Genomic DNA, 20,413 nt, shown 5'->3' with positions numbered 1-20,413 from the left:
GCGACGGGATGGGAGCCGAAGACTTCTCCTGCGCTTGCAGGCAGTACAGGATCAGCGGTGGGCAGAAGGAGCCACTTGCTGCGAGCAGCAAAGGAAGGAGCCGAGTGAGGCCGAAGGCCAGCTCAGTCCAACTGCCTCTCACTGGCTGCTCAGCAGCCCATATAGACCTGGCCAGGTGAGGTCACAAGCGCTGGCGTGTCCCAGCAACTGCCCCATTGTGACACGGGGCTGCCTGGGGGCCCTGGGGCAGGAGAAGCAGAGGAGAAGCAGAGAACCATTGAGGGTCTGGTTTTAGGGTCTGGCAGTCATTTCCAGTGCCCAGTCTGAATCTTTAGTGTCCAAACCCTCCTTTTGATGCTCCAAACCTCTCTCAGAGGAGGCTAAAAGCCTCATTTTGTGGTCCCAAAGGTCTGCTCCAACCTCAGTGGTTCTTCTGTCCCGTGGTCCAGGGGAGGCTGTGGCAGGGGAGGTTTAGGTTAGAGACAAGGAACAAATTCTTCCCCTTGAGGGCTGTCAAGGCCTGGCCCAGGCTGCCCAGGACAGCAGTGGAGTCCCTGTCCCTGGAGGGCTTTCAAGCCATGGACACATGGTGCTGAGGGCCATGGGCCAGTGGTGAGCTGGCAGTGCTGGCTCCAGGCTTGCACTTGATGAGCCTAAAGGGCTCTTCCAAGCAGAGCCATTGTCTGCTTTCCTCGGGCTCCCTGCTCTTTCTCCCCTCTCTTTGCGGGCTGCAGGCTCTTTGCAGGGCTGTCCATGCAGTCCCCACCACCTGCCCTCTGTGCTGCAGCTCTGCCCAGTGCTCACCGCAAACTTTGCACTCCTGGGCTGGATGGCAGCCCCCTGGGCACAAGGCCAGCCCTGCTTTGGATTCAGCCCCTGAGAGGGAAGGAGCCTGTGCAGGGGAGCAGGAAGGGGGCGGCGCTGTCTGGGCCTGTTCCCATGCTCCCTGCCGGGCTGAGAGAGCAGCACCTGGAGAGAAGTTTCCTCCTGAGAGCAGACCCCTTAGGTAGAGTCATTAGCATCCCAGCATCCCAGCATGGAGGGGTTTGGAAGGGAGCTCTGGGCATTGTCCTGCCCAACCCCCCTGCCTAAGCAGGGGCACCCCCAGCAGCTTGCCCAGGATGCCAGTGGCCAGGGTGGGTTTGGGATCTCTGCAGAGAAGGAGACTCCGCAGCCTCCCTGGGCAGCCTGCTCCAGGCCTCCAGCAGCCTCACACCTCCTGCTCAGGTGGAACCTTCTGGGTTCCACTTTGTGCCCCTTGCCCCTTGTCCTGTCCCCAGGCACCACTCGGCAGAGTCTGGCCTCATCTTCTTGCCCCAGCCCTGCCCTGGAGGGGTTGGTCAGCACTGGGCAGATGCCCATTCCCTGGAGGTCAGCTCTCCTTTCTGATTCAGTGCCTTTGCACCCCGAAGGAGCTCAACTCCCTGCTTCTTGTTTTGGGGTGCAGAGCAGCAGCAGTGCTCTGCTGTGTGTGCTGAGGAGCCCCCTGGCCCCTCGGGGTATTGTCTGCAGCCGGCAGGGCAGCAAGGCTGCCCAGGGGCTGGAGAGCAGGGCTGAGGGCTGGCCTCGATGGGCATCCAGGTCCTCTCCAGCCCAGACATCCTCTGCTGCTGGCTGTGGGCACCTCAGCAGAGCTCCTGCTCTGCCTTTCCTGGTCCAACACACTTGTCTCGGGTGATGGCTCTGCCCCAGCTGCTGAACCATTGCAAGGCCTGCAACCCAAATCTTTTTGCCCAGCACAGGGACAGCAGCCAGAGCCTTTCCAAAGGAGCTCACTCCCAGCCCCCAGTGCCCCTTCCCAGCCCCCAGCAGTGTGGCTGCTGCCCCCTGTATAGGGTTAACACTGCAGGGGGAGTAACCCTGAACCTGACCCTGGGGGTCTTGACCCCTCCCCAGGGGTGGGTCTGAACACCACCAGGTGATGGTTAGCTCACTCCCCCTTCCTGTCCCATAAAAGCAGGGGGGCTTCCTCTTCTCTCTCTCTCTGCCTCGCTCTCTGCTCCGCTCTCTGCATCTCTCTCTCCATCTCTCCGCATCACTCCACTGCATACCACCATACCATGTGCCCATCACCCACGAGGCAGACAAAGCCAGCACCACAAACTCAGGATGTATTTCTACATCTTGTGCTTTGCCATTTTCCCTTCCCTATCCTTTCTAAACTTCCCTCCCTCAGATACCTCTGCTAAGCTATTGTTAAACTGTTCTCTTTTCTAACTTCCCAATCGAGTGAGATTGATTTCTTTGGGTGTGCTTAACCTCTCCTCTCTGCTTCTGACTCCTTTCTGTTGGCAAGGGAGGCAGGAGAGGGAAGGGCACTCTACAAATTGTTCTTGGTTCTATCCCAATTTGATTAGAGTCTCTGGGAATTTCAATCAGAACCGAGACACCCCCCAGGAGCCATCCCTCTGGGAAGTCCTTTCTCCTGAGTCAGGAGGGAAGAGAGCTTCTGCAGCTCTTCCTTCTTGGGCTTCTGCAGCCACAGAGCTCCAGCAGGGAAGGCGAATCCTGCTGCAGAGCTGCTGGCTTTCTAGGGGCCAGGAGAAGCAAGGGCAGGCACCCTGCAGGCACTGGTGCCTGCTGGCAGTGCCCAGGGGTGTGTCTGCAGCGCTGGTGCTGCTGGCTTTGGTCAGCAGGTGCCAGCCAGCCTACAGCAGAAGGGTGCCCTGCTGCCATCTTGGCAGGGCACTGCATGGCAGTGGCCTTCCTAGCCCTGTGTGTGGCTGCTGCTGGAGGCTCCCTGCCCAGCCTGGCTCTCGGGGCTCTGCTCAGTGCCTCTTCCCTCTTCTCTCTGCAGGTGCTGGCGCCAGAGGCACAGCCTGCTCACATCTCCCACGGGCTTGTCCCCTAGCTGCTTGTCAAACTCGACCTTCTCTTCAGCTGCCATTCCCCTCCTGGCCTGCTCTGCCAATTCACCAGTGGCAGTGCCAGGCAGTGCTCAGGGACCTCTGACACACAGCCACAGGTTCTTGGCTTTGCAGCTCAGCCTTCTGCTTGGGGGCAGCTTCACAAAGTGCTCTGCTCCAGGCTGCCCTTTGGCACTTGCTTCAGAGCTGTCCTCTGTGCTGGCAGAAGCAGAAGCTCTTCCATATGAACAGCAGGGAGAGTCACCCAACTAAACTCTGGAATGCAAAGTTTCCAGGGAATTTTTTGACCTTGGCACAGCAAAGTGCCCTGGGGGCCAAGAGGGCCAGTGGGGTCCTGGGGGGCACTCAGCAGAGGGTGTCCAGCAGATGCAGGGAGGTTCTCCTCCCCCTCGACTCTGCCCTGCTGAGACCTCATCTTGAGTAGTGCCTTCAGTTTGGGGCTCCCCAGGTGAAGAGGGACAGGGATCTGCTGGAGAGGGTCCAGTGGAGGCTACGAGGCTGATGAGGGGACTGGAGCAGTGCCTGGTGAGGAGAGGCTGAGGGCCCTGGGGCTGCTGAGTCTGGGCAAGAGAAGACTGAGAGGGGATTGAATCAATGTCTGTAACTCTCTGAGGGCTGGGGGTCAGGAGGGTGGGGCCAGGCTCTGCTCACTGCTCCCTGGCACAGGACAAGCAGCAATGGATGGAAGCTGCAGCACAGGAGGTTGCAGCTCAACACAAGGGGGAACTTCTTGCCTGGAAGGGTCCCAGAGCCCTGGCACAGGCTGCCCAGGGAGGCTGTGGAGTCTCCTTCTCTGGGGCCTTTCCAGGCCTGTCTGGATGTGTTCCTGTGTGCCCTGAGCTAGACTGGATGGTCCTGCTCTGGCAGGGGCTTGGACTGGATGAGCTCTTTGTGTCCCTTCCAACCCCTGACGTCTATGAGCCTGTGGTCAGGAGTCACTAAGGAGCACCACTTCTAACCTTCCATTCTCTATTTGTCCACTTCAAACAAGGGTAACCTCAAGCCTCCTCTGCTACCAATTTCTGCTGCCGTGGTTTGTTTCCAAGAGCAGACAGAGCGAGATGCTCCCAGATGGGTTGGAAAGAAATACAGACTTGTGTTTCAAAAGACAGAGACAGACCAATTCCAGGGCATATCCAGGACACAGGACACCCCCATTAAACCTTCCCCCAGCCCCTAAGGATGCAACACGTAGTAAGGCTCTGCAGATCCTCTCTGCAGCCCACAGACTGCAGCTAGGAGCACTAAGTCTCAGCAGTCTGAGAGGCGATGGTAAGAAGGAGTCTGTTGGGACCTGTCTCTTTGCACTTGGGCATGAAAGCGACAGAAGACAGAGCAGCCTAAGCAGCTGCCACATAGGATGCACAATCTTGACAGAGCCATGCCCTGAGCAGCTTCCTGAGGTGCAGGTCTGCTTTCCTGCAGCCCTGCTGGGGCTGCTGCAGGATGAAGAGAAGCAGCCTCGGCAAACTCAGTCGAGCTGTGTGGGATAAGTGCTGCTCCCTCGTCAGGTTAGGTGCAGGCTTTGCACAGCCTCTCCCAGGGAAGGCTGCTGGCCTCGCCAGGTCGAGGAAGCTGCCTGTGCACAGCTGCTGCTCCAGGATGGGCCTTGCTTGTGCTTTTCTGGTTGGGTCTGGTGGTGTCCCTGCAAGCCAGGCTGTGGCGAGAGCGCTGGCGAGGGCGGCTGGCAGCTGCAGAGCTGGGCTGCTAGTGCAGAGCTGCTTCTGTCTCAGGCAGGACTGCAGCCAGGGAATGCTTCTTTCAGCCTGTTTTTGGCCTGGCAGGAACCATGGAGCCACGAGGCTGGGGCAGGCATTTCCCTGCGGGGACTTCTGTGCCCTGGCCCAGCCCAGAGCCTTGCCTAAGCCCACTGCAGGCTTGCAGAGCACTTCTGCTGCAGGCTGAGTGCTGCCTGCGTGCTGAGGAGATGGAGCAGAGCCATGCAACGCCTGCTTGCAAGCAGTGTGCTGAAGGGCTGTGCCCTGCTGGCTCACGGACACATCTGCCTGTGCTCAGCCCAGGTTTCTTCTGGGCCCAGGTCCTTTCTGAGACCGACTGTAGCTTTGGTGAAGCCCTCAGGGCAAAGGTTCCCTTCCCAGGGACAGCAGCACCTCGGCCATGGCCACCCACACATCTGCCAGCTGAGCTCCTTTGAGGACGTGTGGCAGCCCCTGCTGGTGCACTGGGGGCAGCTGAAGGACAGGGCCTGGCTGGCTCAGCAGCATGGGCCCAGGAGCAGCAGGAGAGGCAGGCCTGCCTTTCCCCCCCGCCTTTGGTGTGTGTTGGTGCCCGTGCACAAGCCCTGCTGGCCCTCATGTCCCTCACCAGATTCACACCCAGAGGGGCTTTTGCTTCCCCAGGCTTCTGTGCCTTTGCTTTCCCTGCCACTGCCTAACTGCCTGGGTTATGAGGTCAGAATGGGGCAGTTCTGTTGCCATGGTGTCGGGGCACAGTGGGAGCCACTTGAGCTTCAGCTCCTCTGCGAGAGGACTGCTCTGGTGTGCTGGGGGAATCTGGCCCCTTGATTGCTCTCAAGGCGCAGTTATCCCCAACGCCAGCGCCCGAGGCGAGGATGGATGAGAACGGCGGAGACCAAATGGCATCCCTGAAGGAGTTACTGCAGGTACCGTGCCTGGGCCTCTGCCAAGGGGCCAAGCATCCCCCAGAGGCTGAGGAGCTCTGCCCCCCCAAATCCCACAGGCATTTCCCCAGAGGGCAGAGGGCTGGGCAGCAGGAGATGCTTTGCTCTGCTCTGGTTCAGCCTGGCCTCCCGTACCCGAGGCTTTGGGAAGGCAAACCTCCTGCAAGTCAAACCACTGCACAGCTCCCTGGAAGGAGGCTGGAGTGAGGCCAGTGTTGGTCTCCTCTCTCACATACCTAGTGGCAGGACTAGCAGAAGTGGGTTTCAGTTGTGCCAGGGGAGGTTTAGACTGGGCATTAGGAAGAGCTTCCTGACCGAGAGAGGAGTGAGGCATTGGAACAGGCTGCCCAGGGAGGTGCTGGAGTCACCGAGCCTGGAGCTGTTTGAGAAGCTGCAGCTGTGGCACGTCAGGATATAGTTCAGTGGCCCTGGTAGCTGGCTTGTGGTTGGACCCAGTGAGCTCTAAGGGCCTCTCCACACCCAGCCCCACCTCTGACCCTCTTCTCCTGGCTGAACAGGGATACGACGAAGAGGCAGTGATTGACCAGGGAAAATGGTGCAGCACTGCCAGCGTTCGCTACGAGAATGAGCTGGAAGGTGAGGCTGTGCTGAGAGCCTGGCAGAGGAGCCACCAGCCCAGCGCCTTTTCCCATGGCACCAAGGTCGTGCTTCCTCCTGGCAATGGCTGCACTGCCTTGGCCACCTCTGCAGCATCGAGAGCACTGCAAGTGCTGCTTCTTTTGCAGAGCACCGTACCCAGGACGTGGGGAGGAGGCGACTGGTGAGGAGAAGCCGATCCCGCAGCCGGGACCGTCGGTGTCGCTGCAGCCACCGTGAGTGCCACCGGGGTGTGCCCTAAGCTGCCTGGGGCTGTGTGCAGCTGGGGGCTTCTGCAGGCAGGTCCATGTGGCTTGCTGTGCTCCAGAGGGAAACGGCAGCAGTTCGCCAGACCTCCTTTTGCCAGGCTCTGCCCTGGTGGGTGCTTAAGGCAGTTCCGTGCACAGTGGAGGGAGGCTCCTCTTCCTTAGAGGGATCCTGGCATTAAAAACAGACCTGTGGGGAAGGAAAGCTGCCCACCCTCACGCAGAGGTGACACAGCTGCTGCCCCTTCTGCATGGCTCTGGGCGAGCATGGACAGAGCCAGGGTAGGGCAGCCAGCCCAGCTGCATGGCCGAACTGGTGCTGAGCTGATGGTCACTTGAGCCGTGAGCACGACAGGCTCTATTCGGGCACACTGACAGGACAGGGCTTTGTCTTCTGCCCCCAGAGAGCCCATCTCAGCGGGTGCAGGCCATCCTTGCGAGCGAGGAGGACAAGCAGCATGTTGCCCACAAGGTGTTCAGCCATCTGGCTGAGATCTACCTGGCAGAGGGTGGAGGTGCTGTGTGGAAGGAAGCAGCAAGGTAAATCCCTGCTGCTGGCAGTGGTGGGAGAGGCGCCCTGGGCCAGCAGCACTCGCCAGCTCTTCTTTCTGCCTCTGGCATGCAAAGCTGTCCCAGCTGCTGATGCCAGGAGCCTTCTTCTCTTGCTCCCCCACAGCTCTATCAAAGGGGTGGCAAAGCTGGGGGTACTTTTCCCACGACTGGGGCTGATGATGTTGCATGTCCGCAGGTGGTTGAAGTTTGAGGAGGACGTGGAAGACGGCGGCGAGCGCTGGAGCAAGCCCTACGTGGGCACACTGCCCCTGCCCAGCCTCTTGGAGCTGAAGAGCTTCATCACCAGTGGGACGGTGCTGCTGGACATCAGTGCCAGCAGCATGGAGGAGATTGCAGGTACCGTGGGCTCTGTGTCCCTCTGGCAACGGCCACAGTCCTCTCGCCGTGGTGCCCTCCACGCCCCGCTCAAAGCCTGCCCCAGTGGCAGGGCCCTTCCCACAAGTGCTGCTGTGTGCAAGGTGTGGCTCGGCTGTAGAGCAGACGTCCAACCCTCTCACCAGGTTTGCCCTCGAGGGCGGCATCCTTCTGGAAGCCATTTGTGGGGTTAGAGAAGCGACTGCAGAAGGCTTGGCAGGTCGCAATTAGAAACAGGCTTGGGGGCTGGGAGGTTGGTGCTCTGAGTCCCCTCCTTCCCTTTGCCACCCCCAGATGCCATCCTGCAGCAGCAAGGACAGCTCACAGGGCCTGAGGAACAGGCACGGGCAAGAGTCCGAGAAGTTCTTCTGATGCAGCATCAGCATCAGAAGAAGAAGGAGAGGAGCTTCTGGCTGCCCAAGGCTGTGGCACCAGGTGAGGTGTTGTGCAGGCCTTTGACAGGCTGAAGGCTTCTGCAGGGCTTTGGCCCCATTAGACTTGTCCTGGCACAGCAGTTGCACTCGGTCCATCTTTCTGTGTGCCTTTCCTTCTCCTCCCAGCCCAAAGACTCAGCCCTCAGCCTGCTCCGGGCGCTGCTGAAGCTGAAGGTGTGCTGAAGCAGGAGAGCGCGGCGATGGCTCTAAGCAAGGTGAGACACCTGCAGCTTTCTCCTGCCTTTAGGGCCAGGTGTGCTCTGGCAAATGTGGCCCCAGGCTGGGCCGCAGAGCGCTGAGGGCTCTGCTGTGGGGGCAGTTGCCTGAGATTTGCTTCTGGTGCCCAGGCGGAGCAGCGCTTGCTGAAGAGAATTCCCGTCGCGGCCGAGGCGTGCAGCGTGCTGGTGGCAGAGCTGGATTCCCTTCAGCAGCCTGTCGTGGCCTTTGTCCGCCTGGCCCAGGCTGTCCTCCTGCCGGGGCTGACACAAGTGCCCGTCCCAACAAGGTCTGAGTCAGCAGCACAGAGGGTTTGCTGCAGAAGAGCCCCCCCCAACAACATCCACCTCCACGCATCAGTTGGGCCTGCCAAGGGAACCAGGCCCACCCGCCTGTCCCTGCCTTTGCTTCTCCCTTGCCTGCTGTGGCTTTCGTGCCCACCAGCCCACTGGAAAGGCACTTGGCCCCCAGGTTCAGCATTTGGGATTGACTCTGATGAATTCCAGATCCCTTGCCCGTGTGTGCCCGCTGGAGCCATAGTCCGGGCCGGGAGCTTCCTTAGGTGCTCTTTGAGCAAGGACATCTTCTTCTTCCTCCTCCTCATTTTGCTTTTCTTGCCCAGGTTCCTGTTTGTTCTGCTGGGACCAGCAGGGAAAGCCCAGCAGTACCACGAGGTCGGCAGGTGCATGGCTACTCTCATGACGGACGAGGTACCAGGAGAGAAGGGAGCTCTGGGTCACCTCTGGCTTAAGCAGAAGGCTGTGGTGTGCCCCTGGGGATGGGCACTCGTGCAGCAGCTGCTCACACGGAGCGCGGCAGAGAGATGTTTTCTGTGGGGGGAAGTTTCCTGCCCTTCCCAGCAGGAAATGTGGGGAGACTTCTCCTGCCTTTAGCCAAGAGCTTCTTGCAGTGGTGAGGGCATCCAAGGTGGCTGTCCTCTCAGCAGCTTGTCTCCTGCTGGCAGGTTTTCCAAGCAGTTGCCTATAAAGGCAAGGGGCGAGGTGACCTGGTGGCTGGCATCGAGGAGTTCCTGGAGCAGGTGAAGGTCTTGCCAGCAGGACAGTGGGATCCCTCGATCCGAATCGAGCCCCCAGAGAAGGTCCCTTTGCAGGTGGGTGCTGTGGGGCAGGGAGGGAGGCAGGAGGGCAGCACGGCTGGGGATGCTGCTCAGGGGGACAGACTCTCAGGGTCCCACCTGACAGTCACACAGCCAGAGCAGGAGCAAAGCAAGCCTGTGGTCACAAGTGGGCATCTTTACCTTGCTTCCACGGTCACAGGAGCACAGGAAGACGCCAGGAGCTGTCGATGGCAGCGCTTTGCCAAGCCAGCTGGGGAGACACACTGGTCCTGAGCTGGAGTGGACGGGCAGGTGAGAGCTTTGCCAGGGTGGGGTTTGTTCTGGTGGCCTTTGCAACGTCAGCATGCACCTTCCCTGCTAGCAGGTGTCTGGGCTTAGCTGCTTCACTGGAGGGCTGCACGACCCCACCTATGTCCCCGGGGCTGGGCGGGTGGCAGACGTGGGCAGCTGGGCTCAGGCACAGCATCATCGCACCTGGGTCTCCTTGAGTCGGGGTGGCAGCAGAGGTGTCAAGGCCTGCGGGTAGAGGTCTGCTGCTTCTCAAGGCAAGAGACTGCTTGGGTGAGAGGGGAGGGGCTCTCAGGTCAGGCCTCCCCTTGTTGGAGGAGCTTTTCTGTGTGCCTCCCATTGCAGCGGGTACGAAATGAGCTGGAGCAGACTTGCGGCAGGGAGCCGCCTGCAGGAGCAGTGGCAGGAGTTGTTCTTTCCTCTAGGCTCTGTGGAGGGCTCATCCGGGACGTGAAGTGCAGAGTCCTGTGGTACTGGAGCGACTTTCGCGATGCTCTCAGCCTGCAGTGTCTGGCGTCCTTCCTCTTCCTCTACTGTGCCTGCATGTCCCCGGTCATCACCTTTGGGGGACTGCTGGGGGAGGCGACCGAAGGCCACATCGTGAGCACCTCTCTGGGCTGGCTGGCATGGCGAGGGGCCCAAACTCGGGCACCAGGCCCTGCTGCAGTCACTTTGCTTTGCTGTTGGGTGTTTTGCTCCCCTGATGATTTCTCTCCTCACTGCTGCCTCTCTTCCCCGGGCAGGGTGCCATGGAGTCCCTGCTGGGTGCCTGCCTGTCCGGTGTGCTCTACTGCCTCTTTGCGGGCCAGCCTCTCACCATCCTCGGCAGCACCGGGCCCGTCCTTGTCTTTGAGAAGATCATCTACCAGTTCTGCAAGTAAGGCTGCCTGCCAGAGCCAGCTGCTGTGAGAGCCTGCCCAAGAAGACAACGATGAAGAGGAGATCTTTTGCCTTTGCTGTTCTTAGTGGCAGTGGTTAGATTGCCATTGCCTTCTGTGTCAGAGACGTCACAGGCTGCTGCTTTAGCACGAGATGCTGCATGGCCTCTGAAGGATGGAGGGGGGTGGTGGGAGGTCAGTTCAGGGTTTCAGGGTCAAAGCCAAGCAGCAGCAGCAGCAGCAGCAGCAGCAGCAGCAGTGAATGAACCACGAGCGTGTGAATGTCCAGGGAAGATGAGACAGATTGCTCTGGTTTGGGAATGAGGGAAGCTTTGCTTTCCTCTGAGCACAGCCGCGGGCACCTCTTAGCCTGATCTGTGCTGGAAGGGGAAGTCTCTTTTGCCCAAACGCCTCCAGAGTTTTCTGCTTGACTCCTTCCTTATGGAAGCAGAAGGAGGCTCCATGTGAAATGGGTATTCTCCGTGAGAGGCCTTTTGTTGTGATGACTTCAGTGTGAGATGAGCCACCCTCCGTGCAATTCAATTTAGTCTTCAGCCCCAGCTTGCGGGCAGCAGCTGACTGGGCACAAAACCAGCCGGGCTTGGTGCTGGGGTGTGCGAGTGATGTGAGGGGGCAGCAGCTCCCACAACAGGGCCCTCGGCTCCATCAGCCTCCCAGGCTTACCCCAGGAGCACTGCTCGATGCTGAGAACTGATTGGCCTCTCCTGCCGCAGCGTGCAGCCCCGGGGCTGTCTGTGGGGGTTCCTGGACACTGCCCTTAGCAGCCACAGCCTGGACACGCTCCTCAATTGCTCCCCGTTTTGCCCAGGGAAGGCAGAGCTGGCAGCCCCTCGCTGCCCTTTCCACCTCTCCATCTGGCTCTGCTTTCCCAGGGACCACTCGCTCTCCTATCTGTCTCTGCGGGCGTGCATCGGGCTCTGGACCTCCTTCTTCTGCATGGTGCTGGTGGTGACCGATGCCAGCTGCCTGGTGCGCTACATCACCCGCTTCACCGAGGAGACCTACGCCTCCCTCATCTGCCTCATCTTCATCTACGAGGCTCTGGAGAAGCTGCTGCAGCTGCAAGTGACCTACCCTGTGCACACGCCCAGCACGCTCGACTCCCTCACCACCTACAGGTGAGTTTTTGCCCCCCTCGAGGCTGCTGCCTCCTGGCAGGAGCTCAGGGCTGCACCTCCTTTGCCTGCTCTTTACCCCTCTCTTGGCTTCTCTCCTCCCAGCTGCAAGTGTGTGGCACCAACCCATGCCAGCAATGAAACCCTGCGCTTCTGGGAGAGCAACCAGATCAACGTGTCTGGCATTGCCTGGCACAACCTCACAGTGACTGTAAGTGCCCCCAGCCACTGCTTCCTGCTGCCGCTGCCGTGGGCCCAGGGGCATGCTCGTGCTGCAAGAGTCAGAGCCCTGTGGGTGGGGATGGGCTTCCAAGCGTACTAGTGCTAGACCCTGCAAAGCCCCTCCTTGCCCCAGGCTCCCTTGCCACACACTCACTGCCTGTGTGTCCTGCCTCTCTGCCTCTCCAGGAATGTCGGCGTTTGCATGGAGAGTTTCAAGGAGCTGCCTGTGGGCGCCACGGCCCCTACACGCCTAATGTCTTCTTGTGGTGCTGCATCCTCCTCTTCTCCACCTTCATCCTGGCCAGCACCCTGAAGAACCTGAGGACCAGCCGCTTCTTCACCACCAAAGTAGCAACAGTCTCCACGCTCATCTCCCACCAGCACATGCTCGAAGCCGGGAAACGCCAGCCCCAAAGACGACCTCTGCACCGCCTCGCATGCCCTTCACTGCTTCCAGCAGTGCACACTGCCCACACCATCTCCCACCTGCCCCAGGGCCACTTCTGCACGCTTTTGTTGTCTCTTGGGCACGGGGAAATTGGGTCTCCCACTGTTAGCTTTGCTTTTCCCCCTGTGTAGTTTGTGCTCCGGGGCAAAGCTGCTTCAGGGGAGGAGCTGCCCGAGAGCAAGCCCCAGCTTCTTCCGCTGAGGAAGAAAGGAAGCTGCAGAGCCTCATCCCATTGCGGCCGCGAGTGTGGCTGCAGTGGCCACAGCTCTTGCCCTCCTTGCTCATAGATTTGCCCACAGATTGAACTCAGAGACCCCTCCTCTGCTTCCCTCAACTCTTCCATTGTCTGACACCAGCTCTCACAGCCTCGCTAGCTACCCAAGGGATTAGGCTGCACGTGCTCAGGGCGGTGCGATTCGGTCCCCCAGGCTTCGTGCTGTTGCTGGCCCCAGCTTTGCCATCCCATGCTGTGGCCCTGCTTGCAGTGCCTCTCTCAGCTCTCCTTCTCCCCTAGGTGCGCTCCACGATCAGCGACTTTGCTGTTTTCCTCACCGTGGCTGTCATGGTGCTCACTGACTTCCTGGCTGGGATCCCATCGCCCAAGCTCCACGTCCCCAGTACGTTAAAGGTGAGGAGGTTGCTGGCTTGGGACTGCTTTCAGCGCCTGGGGATGCCAGAGGGGGGTGTCAGGGCAGGCTGGAGCTGAGCCTGGAGGAGATGCTGGTGCTGTGACCATCTCCTCTGCTGCCGCCAAGGGCAAGGTCTCTTTTGGCAATGGAGAGCCAGCCCCAAAGCTCAGTGCCTGCAGGAGAAGGCTCTGGAGGTGCCCGCAAAGAGGACACTGGCACTGCTGAAGCCCAGGAGAGAGGGCGAGCTGCAGCCCAGGCTGGGAGCTGCTCTGACTCAGGGCTGGAGGGGAAAAATGTAAGGCAGTGAAGGGGCTGGGCTGAGAGATGATGCTGATGTGTGCCCTTTGTTGCAGCTCAGCAGAGACGACCGCGGGTGGTTCATCAGCCCCCTAGGACCCAACCCTTGGTGGACAGTGCTGGCTGCGCTCATCCCAGCTCTGATCTGCACCATCTTGGTGTTCATGGACCAGCACATCACGGTGGCTATTGTGAACAGGAAGGACCACAAACTGAAGGTGAGAGGCTTCAGGAGATGACCCCGTGCCAACCCAATGTGGGCCACAGAGGTGGGAAGAAGCTCCTCTTGCAAATACACTGTGAAGGCAGTGGCTGGAGACAGGGCCAGGTTCTGTGGCCAAATGCTCTCCTGCATCAGCAGTGCCACGGGGAGCAAAGGGCAGGGGAGTTCAGGCGAGCAGTCTGCTGCAGCAGCAGATGAATCTGCCTGCGGGATTGCTGTGCTTTTGACGTGGTGGCAGCAGCTGAGGGCAGGAAGCCTTCTGCTGTGCTGCCAGGAATGACTCGGGGAGGGTCAGAGTCGGACTTGGGACACTGCCCTTGCTCCTGTGGTGTGGGATGCTCTGTCCCTTCTTTTGCTGCCTTGCAGAAAGGATGTGGGTATCACCTGGACCTTTTCATGGTGGCCGTGCTGCTCGGGGTGTGCTCCCTGATGGGCCTGCCCTGGTTTGTGGCTGCCACTGTCCTGTCCATCACCCACGTGAACAGCCTGAAAGTGGAGTACGAGGACTCAGCTCCCGGAGAGCAAGTCACGTTCCAGGGGGTGCGAGAGCAGAGAGTCACTGGCTTGATGGTCTTTGTGCTGATGGGCTGCTCTGTCTTCTTGACTCAGGCATTACAGGTAAGAGGGCAGTGCAGGGCACCCCACAAGCAGCAGCGTTTTGCCACTCACACAAACCCCTCCCGCCCTCTGCAGCCCCGGGGCGCTGCGGAGCAGAGGAGGAGGTGCTCCCAGACCTGGGGGCTTGGCCTGTGCTGGGAACCAGCTCGGGCTCTGCTTTCCAGCCCTTTGGCCCCCACTTTGGTGCGCTCCAGGCAAGCGAGCAAGGCCGAGTGCTTGAACTCCCAGAGGGCTTCCAGGGCCGCCCCTGCTTGCTGGGGGTTCAGGCAGCTGTGGGCAGTGCCCGCGGTACAGAGCGGTGACGCCGCCAGCGCCACGGAACTCACAGACCATTGCCTTCTTCTTTCCAGCTCATCCCCATGCCTGTGCTTTACGGCATCTTCCTCTACATGGGTGTGTCATCGCTGCAAGGCCTCGAGGTACAGACTCTTGAGCAGCCTGCAGCAGGCCTGCTCCCTGCTGCTGCAGCTGCCCTGAAGCAAGGCAAAAGCAGGGGCGTCGGCAAAGCTCTCTGAAAGCAAGCGGCCAAAGGGTGTGGTGTGAGGGAAGCAGTGGGGGGGCACAGGATATGCCTAGGGCTGGGAGCAGCAGGCAGGTGCAGCAGCGTGCTCCGTTTAGGGTCTAGGGCAGGTGAGGGCTTGGGGACGAGAGAAAGGGGGAGTTGAGTGCAAAGGGAAGGCAATTTCCAGTGCTGGTGGCAAGCCTTGCTGGAGGATGCAGCGGGCCAAGAGAGGCTGAGAACAGAAGAGCAGGGAGTAAGGGCAGTCTGGGGCAGCCCTGCTGGGCAAGCGGCTTTAGAGAGGGAGCGGAGGGAACGTGGCTGCTGCTGCCAGGAGGAACACAGTGGCTGCCAGCACTTCTCCTGCCAAGCAACCTCCTGAAAGGACCCTCCAGGCCTCACCAGGGCCAGAAACGTTCTGCAGGCCTCAGCTGGCAACTCTTGCCCTTTTCTTTGGCAGTTCTTCCGTCGCTTGCAGCTGCTCTGTATGCCAGCAAAGCACCAGCCGGACTGCATCTACCTGCGGCACGTCCCCCTGCGCAAGGTGCACCTCTTCACCTTGATCCAGTCCATCTGCCTCGTCCTGCTCTGGGCCATCAAGATGACCCCTGCTGCCATCATCTTTCCCATGCTGGTAAGAGCTGGTGCTGCTCAGCAGCGGATGCTTGCAGGCTGCAGTGAGCTGTAGTGTCAGCTCTGGCCTCGCCATACCTCCCCTCTTCTTTGTGCAGGATTTGGCTCTGATCTTGGTCCGGAGAGCGATGGAGTTCTGCTTCTCCAAGCGGGAGCTCAGCTTGCTGGACGACCTCCTGCCAGAAAGCAGGAAGAAGATGGACAGTGCCAAAAACGAAGGCCAAGAAGAAGAGGTAAGGCCTGCTGGGTGCTCGGGGCTGGGCTGCAAGACTGCCTGTCCCTATCACAGCTTCTATCGCAACGGTGGGGGCCGGTCAGAACTCCAGAGAAGGAGATCCTAATGGCCTGGATCCCACCTGGGCCCTGCTTTGCCTCAAAACAGCAGTGACCCTAGCACCTGGATGATTCTCTACATCAGTCATTTCCCATCAGCATTGTTATTATCCTTCCCCCATGACAGTGCAGCTAAGCCTGCTCGTGTGTTTGCAGTGACAGCTCTGTACCCTGCTGCACTGCCAGCTCTGTACCCTGCTGCACTGCCAGCTGCAGCTGCTACGGCTCAGAAGCAGAGGGCAGCACGCAGTGATTTCCCCTGGTCTGTAGTTTACCTGCACTCCAGGCAAAGACAGACAACTTGAGGTGTGCCCTTTCATGGCAGGAAAGGACGGAGGCTGCTGGCGGCACAGGCTGCGTTCAGCTGGAGCTGGGCAAGACTGCTGCTGACTTGGATATCCCAGAGCAAAGCAGTGACAGGTAAAGCCCCAGCAAGGGCCAGGAGCCCCAGCAAGCTCAGCTGGAAGGTGTCTGGCATGCTTCTCTCCACTTGCATCTTTGCTGAGCATCCCGTGGAAAGCAGCAGTCCCAGTGGTGGGAAGATGAACGTTGTGGGCAAGGCTGCAGGAGGGGATTGCTGGGGTCTGACCCTGAACACAACTCCTGTTTGACCCCCACAGCTTGCATCCTCAGGGACTCGAGAGTAGCTGCAGATCCTCAAACCCAGCAACGTGGAGTTGCAGGCAGGACCTGTGCCAGCCGTGGCTTCGGAGCCCAGTGCAGGGCTGAGCACCAAGAAGAGCCACTCCATGGAGCTGCTGCTCTGCAGCTCTCAGGCTCCCTTCCCAAACCTCCTCACGCAGCCAAGCCTCCCGTGCTTATGCTGAGCTTCTGTTCTCCTGGGCCCCCTGTTCCTCCTGCCAGGGCTGCTAAAGCACTTGGTGACAGCAGTCCCCAGCGTCACCAGTGCTCTCTACAATCTCTCCTGCAGGGCTGCTCCTTTCATCGCTCCTGGCCTCAGCCAGGGTGCAGGGAGCATTGTGTAGAAGGCTGCCAGCTCCCACACCAACAGCAGCCTGCGTTCTGGAAGGAAAGAAGGCAGCACCTGCTCAGGAACATCTGAAGCAGCTGGCAGGCTGTGAGGGCCTAAATCGTCTCTCCCTTCTTCATGTCAATGCACAAAGATAAAGATTGCCTTAGTTGCCTCCCCCGGAGAGGAGAGGCTTATGGAATGTGCCATGGACTTGCCACAGAGCTGGCCTGAGTAGCCCCCGGGTGGGTATTCGGTGCCCGAACAGCTAAGAAGCACTGCGGGAGCACTCCCGAAGAAGAACATCCCAGGGCCACACACAGACGCTGAGAAGGACTCTGCAGACTCTGTCTCTCTCCCTGCCCCCATCCCCGGCCCATGGTTATAGAATCCCGGCCCTTTGCCTTCCCTGCTCTCCTCTGCCTTGTTCCCTCTCCCTCTCTCTCCCCTCCGCTCTCTCTCCCTCTGGTTTCCTCAACTCTGTCCTTTAATAAACACTTTTGTGGAGCTATCTGCTCTGGCTTGCACCTTAGTTTCACCCCAGGGACATCTCTAAGACAGCTCTTGCTCCTCTGGACAGAGATATTGTTCTCCTCTGTTCTCTGCACCTGGACACAGGCTCCAAGGCTTTGGAGGAGAGCAGTGCCAACGTGACTGGGGGATGTGCCACGGCAGACGTGGGCAGAAGCAGCTTGTGGCACCTGGAGCACTCCCAGTAAAGCCATGCAGATGCTGCCAGTGATCCGGGGTGCATTTCTGGCCCTGAGCAGCTCTAGAGCAGCAAAGGGAGCTGCACTTTGCAGTCCGTGGAGCTTGCTGGTGCTGAGCCTCAGCGTGTCCATGCTGCTGTGGTTCTGCAGTGGCTGCAGGGCTGCCGCCCCTGTAGCATCCGGAGCTGCCCTGCCACTGCCTCCCTCCTGTGTCCGGCAGGTCCCCAGCGCTGAGCTCGGCGGGCCCGGCCCCGGCTTCCTGCGCTGCCGTCCCCGCCCCTGGTCGCAGCAAGCTGCTCGCCCCCGGGGAGGAGCGAGGGGCGCCTGGGGGCAGCGCCGCCAGTGCTGCCGTGCCCGGGGGTGTGCTGCCGCCGCAGCGCTGCCTGCCGGCCGGACCCAGCCCTTCTGGGCAGGGCTTGTCTGCGGGCTGGGCTCGCTGCAGAGCAGGCAGAGGCTGCCCTGGCAGCTGGGGGGGTGCCCCAGCTCCTCTTTCTTCGCGGCTCCATCTTCCAAAGGGACGTGAACGGAGAGCTGGGGAAGGTGCTGGGAGAGGTGAGAAGGGCCGAGCGTGGGTTGGAGGCACAGGGAGCAAAGGACAAGGGCTGGGCGAGGAGCAGGAGCAGAGGGCTGCACAGGCAGCAGGGCGAGGAGCAGGAGCAGAGGGCTGCACAGGCAGCAGGGCGAGGAGCAGGAGCAGAGGGCTGCACAGGCAGCAGGGCAGAGGGGCTGTGCTGTGCCCGTTGCCAGGCACCGGCAGGTGCAGCTGCCCAGGGCAGTTCCTTACCGGCTGGGCAGTGGGGGCTGGGCACAGCCCCTTAGGGGGCTGCGTCTTCACTAGGGACCCTTGGGGAACTTGCACCTCACTCTCAGGATGAATGGAACACCCCCGAGTGTCGGGTTTGTGCCCCAGCGTGCAGGTAGCGAGGCAGGGGCTATGGCGTAGCTCTTGTCAGGAACTTCCAGAAGCTTCCTCCACTCCAAGCTGGACCTGCCTCTGGCCGAGGCCAAGCCAATCAGCACCTCTGAGAGGACATCAGAAGCGGAGCCCTCCGTGGCTGAGGGGACTGCAGCCCACGGAAGGGAGGCTCAGAGGTGAGCTCTGTGTGTTCAGCAAGCAGCAGTCTTCCGATTCCTGTCGGCTGCGAGTAGATGGTGAAGAGTCACCCTAGAGAAGCAACACTGCAAGTCTTAAAGCTGACAAGGGGGTACTTTTCATCTCCCTCAGCGCCCTCTCTCCACCTCAGCATGTTAAAGATTGCCTTTGTTGCCTCCCTGGAGTCAGCCCAGGTGCCTGGCTGAATGCTCAGGGATGTAACTCAACAGACACAGCAACTTTGTTGCCTCCCGTGGCCTCAGCCTGCCTTCAGTGCCCAGGATGTGTATGAAGAGGTCTCACATCAGCTCCCCCGGAGAGAAAAGGCTTATGGAAGATGCCATAGAGCTGCCATAGAGCTGGCCTGAGTAGCCCCCGGCTGGGTATTTGGAGCATGAACAGCTACGAACAACTGCAGGAGCACTCCCTGTGCTAGTCTGAAGACAGCTAGAATATTTTGGTGAGAAGAATTAGATTACAGGCTGTGAAAGGGAAACAATGGTGATGTCTACTTCACTCATAGGCTTGCTGAGAGGTAGAAGAGCAAGAATCCAACTATAGGTAAGGTAGTCACTCTCTGTCCGGGCTCTGGGCTGCATTCTTCTCTCTCTGACCTAACCTGATTAATCCACCTGCTTCCTAACCCCCTGGCTGGCCCTCCAGTTTTCCTCAGGCACAAGGCAACGTTTGGGGTAAGGTAGAGAGGGGTGGGAGAAGGTGGAAGGGCAGTTGGGAGCCCCTCCTGGGGACTCAGGTTTCTGGAGGGCTGTTGTGCTTCTGTATCAGTTTTACCTTGTCTATCTCTGTCTATAGCTGTCTATACTGTAAGTATCTGCTTGTATATTCTGCTGAGCTGCAAATATAAGCTTCATTCAATTTCCAGAGCTGGCTGAGTCTACTCTGGGTGATTTCTAAAGTGTGTGGGGGGAACACCCAAACCATCACATCCTTTATTTTTTGGCACTCCAACATGGGGCAAATTAATTTGAGTGATTGTTAATTAACTCTGGGAATCAGAATGAAGCTAATGAAGCTATTTCACTTAGTGGGGGCTACTGTGTGGCCTATTATCTGCTTTCCTATCTATAACTGGATTAAAACTCAAATTGGTTACCTTTTGCTTAATATAATCTTGACGAAGATCAAATCAAAGATTACAGCTCAGAGCTTGGGAGCTCACTCTGGTTCCCCAAATCTGTTGGTGTGCTGCAGCTGCTGGAGGCCAAACACCATTGCCAATGGCAGGTTCCTCCTTTTCCTACCTCAGCCCTGAAGGTCGTTGCACATCTGACAGCTTCAACCGCCAAGTGTCTCAAAGAGCATCTGAGCAAATGCTTCAAGAGCTCTGAAGGAGAAGGAGAAGGAGAAGGAGGGAAGGAAGAAACCACCCCAGGACTCAACTAAGCAGCTGAGAAGAGCTGAAAGGAGCAATGCCAGGCTGCAGAAGAGGCTGGAGGAGCTGGAGAAAGCTCACTTGCAGGAGACCTCTTCACACCACCCCCGAAAGAGAACCACAGGAGGTGCAGAGGCAGGCGACTGCCACTGTCTGTGCTGGAACCCAAACACCACTGCTGATGTGGGCTTCCTGCTCAGGCAAAGAGCAACAGGTAAGGGAGGGCTTTCGAGGTAAGGACTTGGCTGGAGGATGACACTCAGAGAGCTGTGGTCAAGAGCTTGATGTCTGTGTGGGCAGCACTGCTGAGTGGTGTCCCTGAGAGCCTAGAGAGGTGTGCCCAAGAGAGCCCCATGCAGGTCAACAAGCCCAAGCTTTAGGCCCTGCACCTGTCTTGGAGTGGGCCCAAAGCTGGCCAAGGGCTGAGGGAGGAAGAGATTGAGAGCAGAGAAGGCTGTGGGAGGCAGGGCCAGGGAAACTGTCCAGGAGGTGGCCAGGTGCTCTTGCAGCCCAGAACAAGGCCAGGGGGCACCGTGGGCTGCATGAGAAGCAGTGAGGGCAGAGCAGGGGGAGAGAGGGATTGTGCCCAGTGGAGCAAGGACAGGGGACCTGGCTGCTCCAGCAGGTGCAGAGGAGGAGCTCAGAGCTCATCAGGGGGCTGCACGAGCTGCCCTGGGGGACAGGCTGAGAGAGTGCTTCATGTGCTGGGCTTCAGAGGGCTCCAGTAACAGCTGGCATGGATCTTCCCCCAGCCAACAGAGAGACAGCTGCAGCAAGAGCTTCGACGATGCTTTGGGCAAGCTGCTGCTAGCAGAAGTGGCAGCGAAACTTCATCAAAGAGAGAAGGAGGAGCTGCAGGAAGATCACTGCCGCCTGCAAGCTGCACATGAGGAGCTGCAGCAGCTGGTGGCTGAGCTGCAGCAGCGCTTGTCGGGGGGTGGGCAGAGTCACTGCAGAGCAGCACTTTGTTTGGAGGAGAGTGAGCAGCAGTGGCTGGACATGGTGAGAGAGGAGAAC

General features: G+C 59.4%; 1 protein-coding gene across 1 annotated transcript; it reads left to right on the top strand.

Annotated features, from left to right (window-relative positions):
- The first annotated feature begins 8 nt into the window (after positions 1-8).
- Positions 9-16,588, top strand: LOC135190387 (electroneutral sodium bicarbonate exchanger 1-like). Its single transcript, XM_064171737.1, has 25 exons — positions 9-104; positions 5,404-5,490; positions 6,027-6,105; positions 6,255-6,341; positions 6,776-6,911; positions 7,120-7,280; positions 7,593-7,733; positions 7,859-7,947; positions 8,080-8,237; positions 8,571-8,658; positions 8,913-9,059; positions 9,226-9,317; positions 9,740-9,914; positions 10,058-10,191; positions 11,086-11,331; positions 11,434-11,539; positions 11,737-11,898; positions 12,513-12,626; positions 12,981-13,142; positions 13,514-13,765; positions 14,116-14,184; positions 14,725-14,898; positions 14,996-15,130; positions 15,556-15,650; positions 16,162-16,588. The coding sequence occupies exons 1-25, from the start codon at positions 9-11 to the stop codon at positions 16,214-16,216; spliced, it is 3,240 nt and encodes a 1,079-aa protein (XP_064027807.1). The 3' UTR covers positions 16,217-16,588.
- Positions 16,589-20,413: the final 3,825 nt, after the last annotated feature.

Source organism: Pogoniulus pusillus, chromosome 36 (assembly GCF_015220805.1).
Source record: "Pogoniulus pusillus isolate bPogPus1 chromosome 36, bPogPus1.pri, whole genome shotgun sequence".
Lineage (NCBI taxonomy): Eukaryota > Metazoa > Chordata > Aves > Piciformes > Lybiidae > Pogoniulus > Pogoniulus pusillus.
Note: the sequence above shows the minus strand (reverse complement) of the source record. Positions and strands in the feature narration are given on the sequence as shown.